This window comes from Diadema setosum, chromosome 16 (genome assembly GCF_964275005.1).
Source record: "Diadema setosum chromosome 16, eeDiaSeto1, whole genome shotgun sequence".
NCBI classification, from domain to species: domain Eukaryota; kingdom Metazoa; phylum Echinodermata; class Echinoidea; order Diadematoida; family Diadematidae; genus Diadema; species Diadema setosum.
In genome coordinates, this window is record NC_092700.1 from 10538724 (window position 1) to 10553026 (window position 14303).

Genomic DNA, 14303 nt, shown 5'->3' on the forward strand with positions numbered 1-14303 from the left:
CTGTATTTCATAAGTGTTTTCTTGGTATCTTTTCCTCCACCAATGTACTGTAACATCCCCTGGCCAGGCACCGTCAAGGCTTCTGACCGGATGCCTGGTCCGAGAAGGGGGGGGGGGGGGGGCGTCGAAGACAAAAACAAGTGACCCAAGCAACAATACATAGGGAAATGGCGTACCCAGGGTACAGTATTTAGGGTACAGTACTATTTTTTAGGTGATCCGAGTATCCTCTCGGATCACCTTCTGTATCTGTACTGATTCTTTATTCTTCTTTCTTTATTTCTTTATTTCTCCGCAAAAGTTGTGCAAGAGTTAGCTCAGAAAGTGCATTGCCTATCAATGTCAAACTTATACCATATATGTATCATGTCGCAAAGACGACAGCGCAAGTAAAATCACAGTGATCAGTCGACCGTGACGTCACTATGACGTCATTATATGAAAACACATTTTCATGCATATCTCATAAATGGAATGGAATTTTTTAATGTAAATTACGTCACATATATTTCAAGTCAAGCGGGTTCTACTCATTTTCTCAAAAATTCATATTTATCTTAAAACGCGCGCGTACGCGCGCGTTAAAATATTTGTATGCTCAAATCGAGCTCAAAATTTTTTTGCACACGTTTCAGATCATTTGGAGCATTTTTTGAAAAATTGAAAAAATTGGACGGACGCGTACGCGCGCGCACATATTCGCACGCACAGCTAGTATGCAATAGCAATTTTCAGTTTTTTTACACGGATGGGATGTCCAAAATGTCAAGGAATATTTCTACCAAGTTTCAAGTCGATCCGACTCAATATGACGTCATACGGGCCCGTCAAACTCAAAATTCCGCGCGTGCGTCAATGGGGATACACAGTGCAACTATGCCAAACAACCGCCAATTTTAAATCGGATTTTACTCGTCAGGATGGACGGTGACCCCCCATTTTCTTGACATATTCTGAAAGCTGATGAGTTGTACATGTTATTTCATGGGTTGGCTATGCTTACAAAATGATTAAAAGATATCAAATTTCTTAAAGTCAAAAAAGTAAATTTTCAAAATGACGTCATCAAATTCCAAGTTTACTCGAGCGTATCTCACTTATCCTTTGCCATTTTTCACCCAAATTTCAATATGTTGTAGCTTATGAAATGTTCTTTCATAAATGTAAAAACACAATTTTGATTTAATGACGGCATCACCTCGTAAAAATGGATTGAAAGTAACCTTGTCAAATTTGACCAGTTTACGTGTAATCTCTATGGCAGTGCAGTTTTTCTGGAAATGAAAATTGACATTACTATCTTTATCGAGCACTAGCTCACTTATGCTTCGGTGAATTTCTACAAGATTTTGATATGTTGTAGCTGAGACTTTAGGCTATCGTAAGTGTGTCCTTCGTTTTTTCATACGATGTCGGGATCACGTCAAAAAACTTGGTTGAAATTAAAGTTTATCTTCGATGTATTGAAATATTTCTTTCTTTTTGCAACTTTGTATGCAATAACTCAAGAAAAACATACCCTATCACCACCATATTTTGCACATGTTTAGTTCATGTCACGAACATTATTTCATAAAATAACAACTACTTGATCAGACGCCATCTTGGGTATGTAAATTAGGGTCAAAGGTCATAAATGTTTCATCCTGTATCTTGGTGAATACATGTCCTATCTTTCCCATATTTTGCACACGTAAAGACCATGTTACAAGGATAATTTCACAAAATAACTACTTCTTGCTCAGATGCCATCTTGTCTATGCAAAGTTGGGTCAAAGGTCATATGTACTTCTTTCTTTATCTTCGTTATGACGTGGTATCTCTATGGGAGGGAATTTTTTTAAATGTGAAAATTGACATGATTGTCTTTATCGAGCACTAGCTCACTTACCCTTCGGTGAATTTCTCCTCGATTTTAATATGTTGTAGCTGAGACTGTGCGCTATCGAATGTGTGCCTTCCTTTCTTCATACAATGTCGGAATCATGTTAAAAAACTTGGTTGAAATTAAAGCTTATCTTCGATGTATTGAGATATTTCTATGTTTCTGCAACTTTCTTTGCAATAACTCAAGAAAAACAGCCCCTATCACTCCAATATTTTGCACATGTTTAGTTCATGTCACGTTCATTATTTCATAAAATAACAACTACTTGATCGGACAACATCTTGGGTATGTAAATTAGGGTCAAAGGTCACAAATGTTTCATCCTGTATCTTGGTGAATACATGTCTTATCTTTCCCATATTTTGCACACGCAAAGATCATGTTACAAGAATCATTTCACAAAATAACCACTTTTTGCTCAGATGCCATCTAGGTTGTGCAAAGTGGGGTCAAAGGTCATATGTACTTGTTGTTGTATCTTCGTTATAGTGTATACAGATTTGGTACCAAAGATAGCAGATATGACTCCCTTTTCTAAATGAGAATCCAAACATCGCACGGCCAATGTCTCTGACCACAGATGAAACCTGCATGGTCATGCCTATTGCGATCAGGACTTGAATCATTGATTAAAAAAAAAAGATCGGATCACCTTAATTTGTCAGTGATGACAAATTACAATCTCTAGTTTTTTTTTTTTTTTTAATAATGAAGCGTACTACGCATGGAGCAGCCGCACATTAGAACTCATGTTTCACCGTATATATCGCCAGTCGATCATCGCTATATAATATCAGGAAAATAGTACTGTTGTCCTTTCCGATTACTATAGCTCCATGGTATAAGAGAGGTGTCAGAAAGAGAACAGACACAAGCTCCCTGTATGGCTGTGGTAACGCCACGCAGGGAGGTGGAAAGAGAAGCTTCTATTACCAAGGAGATACAGTCGAGCACCTCCTTGATATAGGGCCTACTAACATAATCTGTTTCTGTTTCTTTCGGGGGGGTTTTTACGTATAAAGGGCCCTGTTATAAGTTATAAATACGTTTATGCTCTATCTGCAATTTTGGACACATGGACTAATTTTTTTTTTCCTTTTAGTTCATAAACCGGGAGAGAAGTATATTGATTTGTTCTACTTTAATACGTAGTGGTTGTTTAAGATGTTAATTTTGTCTTTTTGTTGTTGTTGTTGGGGTTCTGCTGCTGCTGCTGTTGTTGTTGATTATGATGATCATGATGATGATCATCATCATCATGTTATGTTTTGTTTGACGTGACGTTGCTTCTCAAGGAAAAAAAAACAACGTGCGCAGATATTCCATCATGTCAATTATTCTTGAAGATACCATCACGAAGTTGCATGAACGTTAATTTGAAATTGTAGGGTATCAGTTCAACTGTGTCCAAAGCGTAAAAAGCGAGACCGACGTGAGTAAAGAGTTTTGACAATTTGAGAGTAGGTGAGATATCGCAAAATAATTGTGTCTTTTCCGGGAATCTTGTCACCGTTTCACTCCCGTTCTTCACTAACTTGAGAAGGGTTTTATGATTTTTTGTGTGTGTGTGTGTGTGTGTGTGTGTGTGTGTGTGCGTGTGTGTGTGTGTGTGTGTGCGTGAGTGTGTGTTGTTGTTGTTGTTGTTGTTGTTGTTGTTGTTGTTGCTGTCGTTGTTTTCCAGCATTATTGTAATTGGTTCTATGTGCTTATCAATATTTGAAAATAAGAAACAAAGGAAATCGAAATAAGTCCCTTTAATAAGTGTTTCTTCTTTTTTTTCTTCTTCTCCTTCTTCTTCTTCTCCTCCTCCTCCTCCTCCTCCTTCTTCTTCTTCTTTTCCCATGCTGAAAATTAAAAGGCAATATCATTTTACTGTGCTTTTTGAATGTACAGGGAGGGAGTGCTTTGAACACATCTCAGTCACCTACGGGCGATGTCTGCATGAAGTGGACGACGAAATGGAGATCGGCTGCGACGCGGACATCGACGAGGGGGTGGGCGGAAGCCTGAATAGCCGAATCGCCAAGTGGAAAGGCGTGGAAGAAGAGCATCGGCAAAAACAGCTCATCAACCCATTCTCTGAGTGGGAGGGCGCCTCCACACGAGCGAAGTTGGATAAGGATGACCCGAACTACGCGCGCCCCGTGGAGGGATCGAAGACCGCAATCCGTGGACAGCAGGCCGGACAGCGCATTAGCGGCGAAATACGCCAGCTCGTGCGCATCTTGCAGGAATGCGCGCGGCGCGAAACCCTCGCCGACGGACGCGTGCGCTACGCGATCACGTTTGGCAAACTCTTCGAAATCTACGCCAAGATCTCCAACAAACTGGTCGGGATTCTGATGCGCGCGAGGAAGCAGGGGCTCGTCCAGTTCGAAGGCGAGATGCTGTGGCAACGTCGGGACGACCACGTGGTAATCACCATGCTGTGTGATGTGTATGACTGAATTAAAGCTTTTTATTGTTACCGAAACTCATTTGATCAATGACACAAATTCTTTGATCAATATTGCTATTCAAATGAGTGTATTATAAGGATTTCATTTGTGAGAACATAATATTATAACCACGCATTTGAAAAGTGGGCAGAAGTTTTGTGCCTAAAAAGCATACTAGTATTCTACGCATGCGGATTGTATTTGGGTGGTTTTATCGGACAACCATTCACACGTCTTTTTGCCATTTATTGAATTCTACCAGTCTTAGATGGGATCTACAGCAGGGGTGTGACGAAACTTATGAAAAAAAAAGTCTTTAAATGCATTAAAATATAGATATTTCAATGCATTTGAATTGCCAAAATGTATGAAAACAGGGTTTTGAGCAGAGTGAAAAAAAAAATCTGAAATCAGCTAGACTAAACTCTAAACCCTTACATCCCTGATACATCCATATATGGAATAAATATCATACATTTGGTATAAATGACTCTGTGACTACGCAAGAACTACGCAAGAACAACCTAACTACGCTAGGCAGCAAAAAAAAAAAAAAAAAAAAAATGTCCGAAAAGAAAACAAAGTATTATAAAGCATGTGGATTCATGTCATCTCATACGGGTGTTCAAAAGTTCAGGTTTGTTTCTCTGTTTTGAAGTGCAATTACATTTAATTTCATTTACACTATCTTTCTGAATCATTCATTTTCTCTCTCTTTCTCTCTGTAGATAGGTAGGAGATAAGATATTCGTATGTTCATTCATTCTAACAAAATGAAATTACACTACGTTAGACCTGTTAGCTTAAAGCAAGTGTAGAGATCACTGACAAAACTGGCATTCAAAATCTAAATATCTCGTGTCCAGTGTCAATGCTGCCCTACTTTGGCAAAAGGAAGCAAGTGACAAAAGTGACATTTCTCGTAAAAGAGTAAAATGTGTCTGTCATTTACACTGACGTCAATGGACTATCATGATGTCTTATCTAACATTTCTCTTAGTAGGACGAGTGTTTCTGCGTGAAATTCGGCCTGGAAGAAGAGTTCATTATGTGAATTATGAAAACATGAATAACTCAAATTCGGATGGTATGTCACGTGCTTCCTTTTGCCAAAGTAGGGTAGAATGACAATAATAGCATGAAACATCTTGCTTTGTTTAGCTTTTGAAAAACCTGTTATTTATAGGTAGATTGTCTGTGTATCTTCTATTTTCATTTTACTCTTGTTTGCATTCCCACACACTGTATTCTTATTATCTTTTATTCGGTATATCTCATGTCATTATGCATTATCTACAAGAATTGTATTCACTGGTCTGTTATACAAAGTTGTGCTGTTATATTCTTTGTTTGTTTGTACTCTCGTACCCCGAGAGGGGGTCAGAAGAGCCAATAAAATGCTAACTTCTAATTCTGATTCTAATCTTTGTTATGTATATTGACTTATCCATGGGATTCCAATACTTTTCTAACATGTTCAAAGCCTCTTCACATTGCTGTACAATGTAATTATTTTCCAAAATTCATGTTATTCCTCTTAACAGGCTCAATGCGGATTTTGTGAAAGCAGCTACAATGATAAATCAAAATTTAATGAGCTTTGTAATATAAAGAATACCAAGTTGAATAAAATATTGTGACAAACAAATTACCGTAAAAGCTGATATTTTTGCTGCAGATATTTTTGCAAATGAGGTCACAGACATTTTCTCAAGATGTTGTTTTCACAATTTGACACCGAGTGCACTATTTAAATGCCTATCCGTTCACTCTACAAATTGAATGCGGTAAAAGGGTGTGTACAGTTCTGGTCGAGGTGAGGATTTAGCTTTTAACGTTTTGCGAGATATTGAGAAACCACTCTATGAGATGTCAAAGAGCATGCAATTCTAAAGGGTATCAAAAGTTTATTTGATTAAAATCGGTTTTGAAATGGCTGAGATATCCAAAAACAAGGTGAAACAAAGAGATCCTAATAAAGTTGTGGCCTGTCACCTTTTATTATTATCACTTTTTTGGATATCTCAGCCATTTCAAAACCAATTTTCATCAAATAAACGTTGAATCCTTCTTAAAATTACATGCTCTTTCAAATTTCGTAAGAGGTTTCTCATTATCTCACTTAGAAATGTTCAAAACATGAATCCCTTACCTCAACCAGTACTGTACAGTCCCTTTAAGATCAGGTGGAGGCATTTTTGCATGTAGTCGAATTTGCGGCCCCAAAGTGACTCAAAAAATTCACAAAACTTAAACCCCTACAAGAATACCAGCTTTTACAGTATGTCAGATGTAGACTTGTGAAGATATTATGTGATCAAATTGAGAAACAATGAGCTCACTGCTGACAATACTACCCACTGTGACACTTCACAGCAAAAGAATAATACTTTGTATTGTAACGCCTTTTTAACTGGTGAAGGACCATTCTAGAACACCATTACCTATTAACTTCTTGCAGTGACACATCAATAGTGTATAACAAAGTGTGACGCTAAAGAGCGAAGAAACACACATTCAAGCTTGGTATATTCACATTTCCATGTTTAATGCTGCAACATCTCGATCCAGCTGTGGTATGACATTGAATAACTTTACAACGTATGTACGCATCTGAGAAGTACAATCTTGCTTTATCCTTGTTAAGGGTGAACTGCTTTTGATTTGTTTTTCATCTCTTTTTTTTCCAACAGATTTTACAATCTACACTGCAAGTGACAGACACATCAACACACAAGAAAAAAATAAATCACTGTTGAAGTGGGAAAAGAAAAGCTTTGGAATATATACTTGATAATCTGTACATCAAGAAAGACGATTAAAATTGATATTAGTTTAATACTCTTCAAAGCCAACACAACATACGGGTGTGCTCTTCTGATGTGCAAGTAAGTGAATGTAGGTGTATGCCACTATGCAGTGTGTATCGTATGTTTATCAGCTTCACAGCTGTACATGAGTTGAATTAATGAACATCCAAACCAAGTCACATTGTATGTAAATGCATATATACAGGTATGTGCTGTTTTGGCATCGTACACGCAGAAATGATTGTATCATATCAGAACGAGAATTGTGAACTGTTCACATCCAACTATAATTATTTTAGAGGCATGTGTTCATGAAGATACACGAGATCAGGTCATGTGACCTGCTTATATGAAAGATAATAATGCCGCAACATGAACCACATACGATATTACGGGGGATAACAACTGTATGAAATGCTGGCACAGAAATAACATGCATGAATATTCACTAGATGTAAAATGTATTTAGGTTTGGCAAAAATTTTTGTCTTGGCTTTCCATAGTAGGCATGGTGCCATAAATGTAGGAACATGGCTGAATAAGGTTCAACAAACACACAGTGTTCATGAGTTTTTGTTCTTCTTCCTGTACGAGAGTTTCCATTAAACCCGACATGAGTTTCTGCTTGAAACTCCGGCATGCTTAATCATCATGAAGTACAAGTCAAAGCTTAGTAACTAATAGATGAAAGTCTGTAATGTTAGAGCCCACAAGGCATGCTGACAACAATACCAATGCAGAGACTCTCACAACAATCAACATTTTTGAGAATTAGTGGGGGTTTTTTTCTCTCATTAGGATACTGTGTAATGAAACTCTTGGAATACTGCAATTCTTCCACATATAGTTATTGATTAAAGGTGTCTGAATTCTCCACACAATTTTATCAATACAGTGGGACTGTAGCATGGCTTGAGACTATAGAGTGCCACATGTACAGCAATATAGAAAACAAAGAAGTTTCTTAAACCAGAAGGACTAGCATTGATATCTATATATACCATGTAAAATTTACCCAGACTACAACGTTGGCACATCACTTCATGTGCTGTCTGTATCAACTGTGAAAAAGACATTAATTTGATGAGTAAATATCAATCTGTCCACAAACTAAAGGGCACTTCATATTCATAATTCTGGGACTATCACAGTCAGACAAACTTCTTGTGCAGGCTGGAGCCAGAGCACTCCAATCTTCATTTGGGAAACATCTAAGTCATGAAACAACCGAGAAAAGAATAACTTTTGGCGCACACTGCTCCAAACGCCGTTAATGCTGATACGATATCATGGATATGTCCGCCCATGAAGTCCTGGTAGAATTCAGTGACACTGTTCATAAATGTGTGGAGACTATAGCCAGTGGGGAATACAAGTATTACTGAGAGCATGGTTTGCAAAGAGTACCTTATGAGCACAGCTTGTGGCATTGCATGTGTAGAGTCTTAACCTTTGCATTACATAGGACATGTTACAAAATTGTTTACACAGGAATACTGCAAACCAGGGTTTGTTGTATGTAAAAATTTACCGTCAAATAATGTTTTAAATCTTGATAAAAAGCTTCACATTTGAGTACCTAGTACCTCAGATATCCAACTGATATACACACATTTTAGTGCAAGATCGCCGCATTCAAGAATACACCGAAACTTTAATAATATTGACATTTAACAGGGGCAGTCTTTCTGTGCTCGCATTCTGTCTTTACAAGCTCCATTACGCTAACAAATCGACTGACACGGAAGTACACTCTTCAAGGCAATAAATTTCATTCATAATCAACAACACAACATTTTTTAAGGCTGTACATTCCAGTTTGATATCCATATACACTCTCCATCCTAAGCTGAAATAATAACATAGTTTTTTTGACAGGTGCATGGCATTAAATCACAGGAGAAATGAAAACAGCAAAATATATAGAAATAAGCTCGTGCAAAGATGGCATCCAACAAATAATAAACTCTGTCAACAAGTTATGTATCCCCAAAATACGATATGCCTCTACTAGAAATTATATTTCATCATAAATGAACTCTATAAATAGCATTCTATTATATTTAGTCTATGTCACAGGGCATTATACTTTGAGACTATTTTGAATTTTCTATTTCTACACATTTCAGCATTTTCTCTTCCTTTTTTTTATTCTTACTGGGACTGTACAAGAGATAATAAACTGTACACAGAATTATATATCACTGTGTCTCATTATTGTACAACAGTATGGACACTAGTATATTTACAGGTTAATATCATTTACACAATATTTACATGCGTCAAAAAGAGAAAAACAAGTGGATAATTATTTCTTCATCCAAACTTAAAACGTCATTTCACAAAGAATCGCAAAACAAAATCGCCACTTCCACTCACCTCTTCATCCGCACACACACAGCCAACTGAGATGTTCTCCAACACATATTGGTATTTTTACAACTCTTCAATCCTTCTGTTTTGGGCAGTGCGAACTCGTCCATTCACTCAAGCAGTGATAGGTTTTTCATGCACTGATGGCATCACAAGATTCTAAAACCTTCCAAATCATGACAAAGGACTGGACCAAACTCTTGAATTTTGCATCACAAAAAAAAAAAAAGCACAATAAAACAAGTGTTCGCTAAACATCTCTTCATTCTTGTTTTCAACGTAAATGTCATATAACAACACATTTCTCTTACTAGTTCAGAATATAGAAAGCAGTTCCTTGCTTTATATTATCATGTGTGTTTTTTAACTTTCCTTAAAAGCTATGATCCAATTTTACTGACAGGACATACAACACAAGAAGAAGCATGCAAAATGTCCATTCAGTTCACACAAAGTCGGCCAACCAGACTGAGTTGTATCAAACTACAATGTCCTATGTAGCTTTCTGTAGCTATGTAGCACTGCTTTATTCCACTCCTAATTCAAATAAACAACTTTGGAGTTTGAAAGATAAGCACACCAATGGAATGTCTCGTTCCAGGAAAAAAGAAATGAAGAGAGAAATGGATGATATTGCTCACTCTGCAAGACAGCTTGTCATGTGACTAATCACATGACATGACATGCAATGTGGCCTGCCAGCTGCCACCAACGGATCAATATGATGTCCCAAATCATGCCGTTTCTCAATACTGAACTTAATGCTAACTTAATTACAACACCACATTTCCCTCATACACTGTTTCAGCTGAAGTACAAGTCAACGCACTATCACTACTAATGCCAACTCAAATGTAAGTCTTCTTTACATTTTTTTTTTCTTCACTAAAATCTCTGACATTCTCGAAAATGGTTGACACATTGTACTGTAATGACAAGAATTTACTGGATCACTCTTCAAAACAAGAGCCAACCCATGCTGAGACACTAGTGTAAAGAAGAACTACCATAATTTACAACTTCAGGAGTTTTCATTACAAAGAAGTAACAATCTTAAAGGGGGCCCTCACCAGCTTGACACTCAGTATCTGTCAAGTGTGACCTTTGAGTCAACTTCTGGACAGAACCTGGGTGGTGACGTTTCATCTGACAAATGCATCCTTGGACATTGATATTTAGCCCACAATCGCCTCCATAAGGCTATTCCTGCACAACCAAAACTTGTCTGCTACGAAAAGTCCTAAATTATAGTCGTGCAACATAGAAGTCATTAGACCCAAGAAACATCACAAACTACAGCTGATTTAAACAAACAGAAGCAGCAAATCAGCATCAAAATACCATATGACCATAACACACACAAAACTCTTTCAAGAGAAAATAACACACTTTCATATTAGAACTATATTTGCAAAGAATATTGGAAGCCCAAAGAACACTAGAAATCTTCAAGTTGACAAAGCATACAAATTTGCATCTACTACAGTAAAAAGTCATTTGTTTGTGAACAATCAGACAAGTAAAAAGTCATAGTGTCTACTTTTAATTTTTCCTGAACAATCTGGAATTCTAGGTCTCAGGAGTAATTCCTTCTCGATATTGTCGGTTATCAACACGGGAAGTGTGAGCAGGAAAGATCAAAGATTACCCGATATGTGATCGAAATTAATCAGAGCGAGCACACACAAAATTCATCAGGAGAAATTTTATCATTCCTCCCCACGGATGTAAATGGCCCTTGTTTTGTTTTGGTTTGTTTTGATTTGATTTGGTTTGTTTTTTACTTTGTTTTCTTTGAAGGGGTCTAAGGAAAGAAAGAGGCTTTACACCTTTTCTTTTCTTTTCTTTTTTTTGATTGTGTCTTGCATGCAGCCATCCCATACAAGGTGATGTCTTGTTTGAGCCGAGCAGGAAAAAGAGCAGGTTACTGGGTAAACTAAACATCCAGGGGTCCGTTTCACAAAATTCTTATGAGATCATAAGACTTTTCGCTCATAAGACACGTCTATGAGAGACTTCATGAAACGGATTTGAAAGTCTCGTATAGCTACATATGAGCGACTTTGGCCATTCTGAGATTTATGTAAAGACTGTTATGCGATGGCTTCATGAAATGGACTCCTGGTTCCAACCCATCCTGCCTGTACATCCTACTGCTATCCTACATTTCCGTCTATTACCACTATACCTGTTTACTTGTCTGATCTCACATTATAAACTTCAAAGCAAACCACTTCTGAATCCAGCATGCCTATATCAAAACAAGATTTTGATGAATTCCATTCGACTCAGAAAAAAGCAACAAAATTTGGATTGAAACATTTTATCCGAAAAAAAACAACAACCCATAAATAGGATGAAACATTCAGCTAAAATGGCATAGGACTTAAACCATTCCAACCACACAAAGGCAAACCTATCCAGTCAACCACAGATTTGTTCCCAAAGTTAATTACATTGCACAGTACAATGGAGACTCCACATTAGTAGGCTTCAAGAACACATATCACTGCCAAGGAGGCAAATATGGTCAAGTAAGACTTTAAGGGGCAATTCTGACCCCAAATAAATGATGGTAAGGCAAAGATAAATCATAAAAAGAAAAACAAACAAACACATAATCAAATTCTGAACACACAGTTCTGCAGTCTTTTCCATCTGTGATGGGTCATTCACACAAGTTTTCCACTGTTTGATAGGGTAGCTTCAATGCAAAAAACAAATCACATTCTGAAACTGATAAAACACAACTGTATGATTACGTGATCATATTGCGAGAAAGGTCTGGCATGCTCAAGTTTGATATGATTAGAGTGCAGTGCATTGGTCAATGAACAAGATACCATTTTTTTTTTTAAAAATACATACACACATCCAGCATTTGGATTGGACTTTGTATTTCCTTTCCACTTTAATGACCTACATACTAGACAAATGAAGAATTGCTCTTTCTCCTAACAAATCTGGCCAAACAAACCTTCAAGTATATCTTGCCATATGTCTTGCCATGCTGAAGAGATAATACTTGTCTTACAGGAACAGTTGAGTAGCTGATAGATAGGTCAATTTCATAGACAGGAACTGCTATAAATTGATTGCTTATAAATTCTATCAGCCATCATCGCAGATTATTTTCCCCCTCAAACCATTCACTCCTGAAAATTGTTTTGTGGATTTTTGTGTGTGTGTTTTTTTTGTTTGTTTGGTTTTTTTTTTTTTTTTCCAGTCTTGTCAGTGGTTGGGTCTGCTCTCATGGAACTGTAGCTCAGGCTGGCTATTTTGAGTCTTACAGGCTTATATTTCAATTAACAACTAAGCCTTTCAATCTGGCAGCCTGGGTATACAGCAGCTGATCATCCCAAAACCAGAGCACTAATATCTGCGAGGTTATTTGGGTTATTCTCTTCTACTTTCTTCTTTTGATAAGTAGAACATCTCCTCAGACACTGCACTAGGCATTTTGCGAAAGCTACTGCTCAAGGAAATACTTCGCGCTATGTAAAATTTGAGAAACTTCTATAATCATATTGATGGAAAAGCACATTCACGAGTTTGACACGACACATACATTCCATGCCACATACGTATCCCATCAATAATTCAAATTTTCACCATTCAATAAAGGTCTTCCACGTACTTGATACAGACTAATAAATTTCTCTCACTATATAATATTATCATGTAGGAGTGACTAAAGAATCTTGTCCTGCGGAAAAGAAACAAAAACCAAAAAAAAAAAAATACAATTAGAGTGATTTACACTACCTTTGAATAAATACTAGTGATTGTTCAGCACATTTTGATACAGAAACAATTCAAGTATTTACAGACTCGCTTGAGATTCCTACAGATGATTGCACAATGGGTTGAAATGCGATTAAATCCGGCATTCTACACGTAACCGATCTTTATCTGCCATCCATGTCTTGTTCGTAGTTTCCGTGCATAGTTTCAGCCCTCCCATAGATAGAACACCTACACATCGAAACTCTACTCGAGAGAAAGCAAAGCTAACGTTTCTACAGTTTCGCCATTGCATTCTCGGAGACGTCTAGACATTTTCCACGCTGCTACAGGAATACCGTGATTGGTTGCCAAACGTGAAGGCTGTATCCAAAGTACTGTAACAAAGGAGCTTCCACGGTACTGGTTGTGTCAAATGTTGACTATCTACAGAGCTCTTTGTTCGGTTCCTCGACCACCTGGATGGGCTTGTGCTGCCCTCATTGGGCATCGCCATCCAGGTTCGGGAGACTACCATATCAACTTTCTCCTATTCTGGACAGGAAAGGCAGGCTATCAAGAGGAAAATTTCACGTATGACATATTGGCATACATCTCCTCCTCAGCTTCTCTTGACAAACTCTCTCTGCAGTGTTTTTATTCTTTTTATCCGATGACAATAGTGACTTTCAGATGCTAATAAAAATCTGAAGTAACTACCACCATTGACCCCCGACCTCCGTGACCTGTTCATCAGGGTCACCCTCCTGCCCTTGTGCTCTCTCTTGGTACACATCTATCCTATCTGGTGACAAATGTGCCACTACGGCAACCTTCCTACAAGTTGATCTTTGGCATGATTATAGAGTACAACTCTAGGCCTCAGTGCTTTTTCGTCGTCGACGTTTTCTTCGGCTGCCAGAAGGTGCTGTTTATCGTCAGACCGTCGATCTGGACGGACATCGACTTTGAGGGCACCTTCACGAACTGCTTGCCACCGGAATTGTACCTGAAGAGGAGAATATCCCAAAGCGAAAAAGGCAACAATTGAACATAGCACGTTTTAGTATT

The 14303-nt window shown here is 37.7% G+C and overlaps 2 protein-coding genes across 2 annotated transcripts in view; one reads left to right on the forward strand and one right to left on the reverse strand.

The window, feature by feature from the left end:
- The first annotated feature begins 3846 nt into the window (after positions 1-3846).
- On the forward strand, positions 3847-4335 carry LOC140240289 (actin-binding Rho-activating protein-like). Its single transcript, XM_072320072.1, has one exon. The coding sequence runs from the start codon at positions 3847-3849 to the stop codon at positions 4333-4335; it is 489 nt and encodes a 162-aa protein (XP_072176173.1).
- Positions 4336-13116: 8781 nt separating this feature from the next.
- Positions 13117-14303, reverse strand: part of LOC140240290 (calmodulin-regulated spectrin-associated protein 1-like) — a 30986-nt gene continuing 29799 nt past the window's right edge. Inside the window, exon 14 of the mRNA XM_072320073.1 lies at positions 13117-14241. Within this exon, the coding sequence (XP_072176174.1) occupies positions 14115-14241 (127 nt within the window). The 3' untranslated portion in view covers positions 13117-14114. The remainder of the gene's footprint in view (positions 14242-14303) is intronic.

What these genes read in the sequence shown, in the direction of transcription:
- LOC140240289 (XM_072320072.1), top strand. Translation starts at nt 3,847, where the DNA reads ATGGAGATCGGCTGCGACGCGGACATCGACGAGGGGGTGGGCGGAAGC.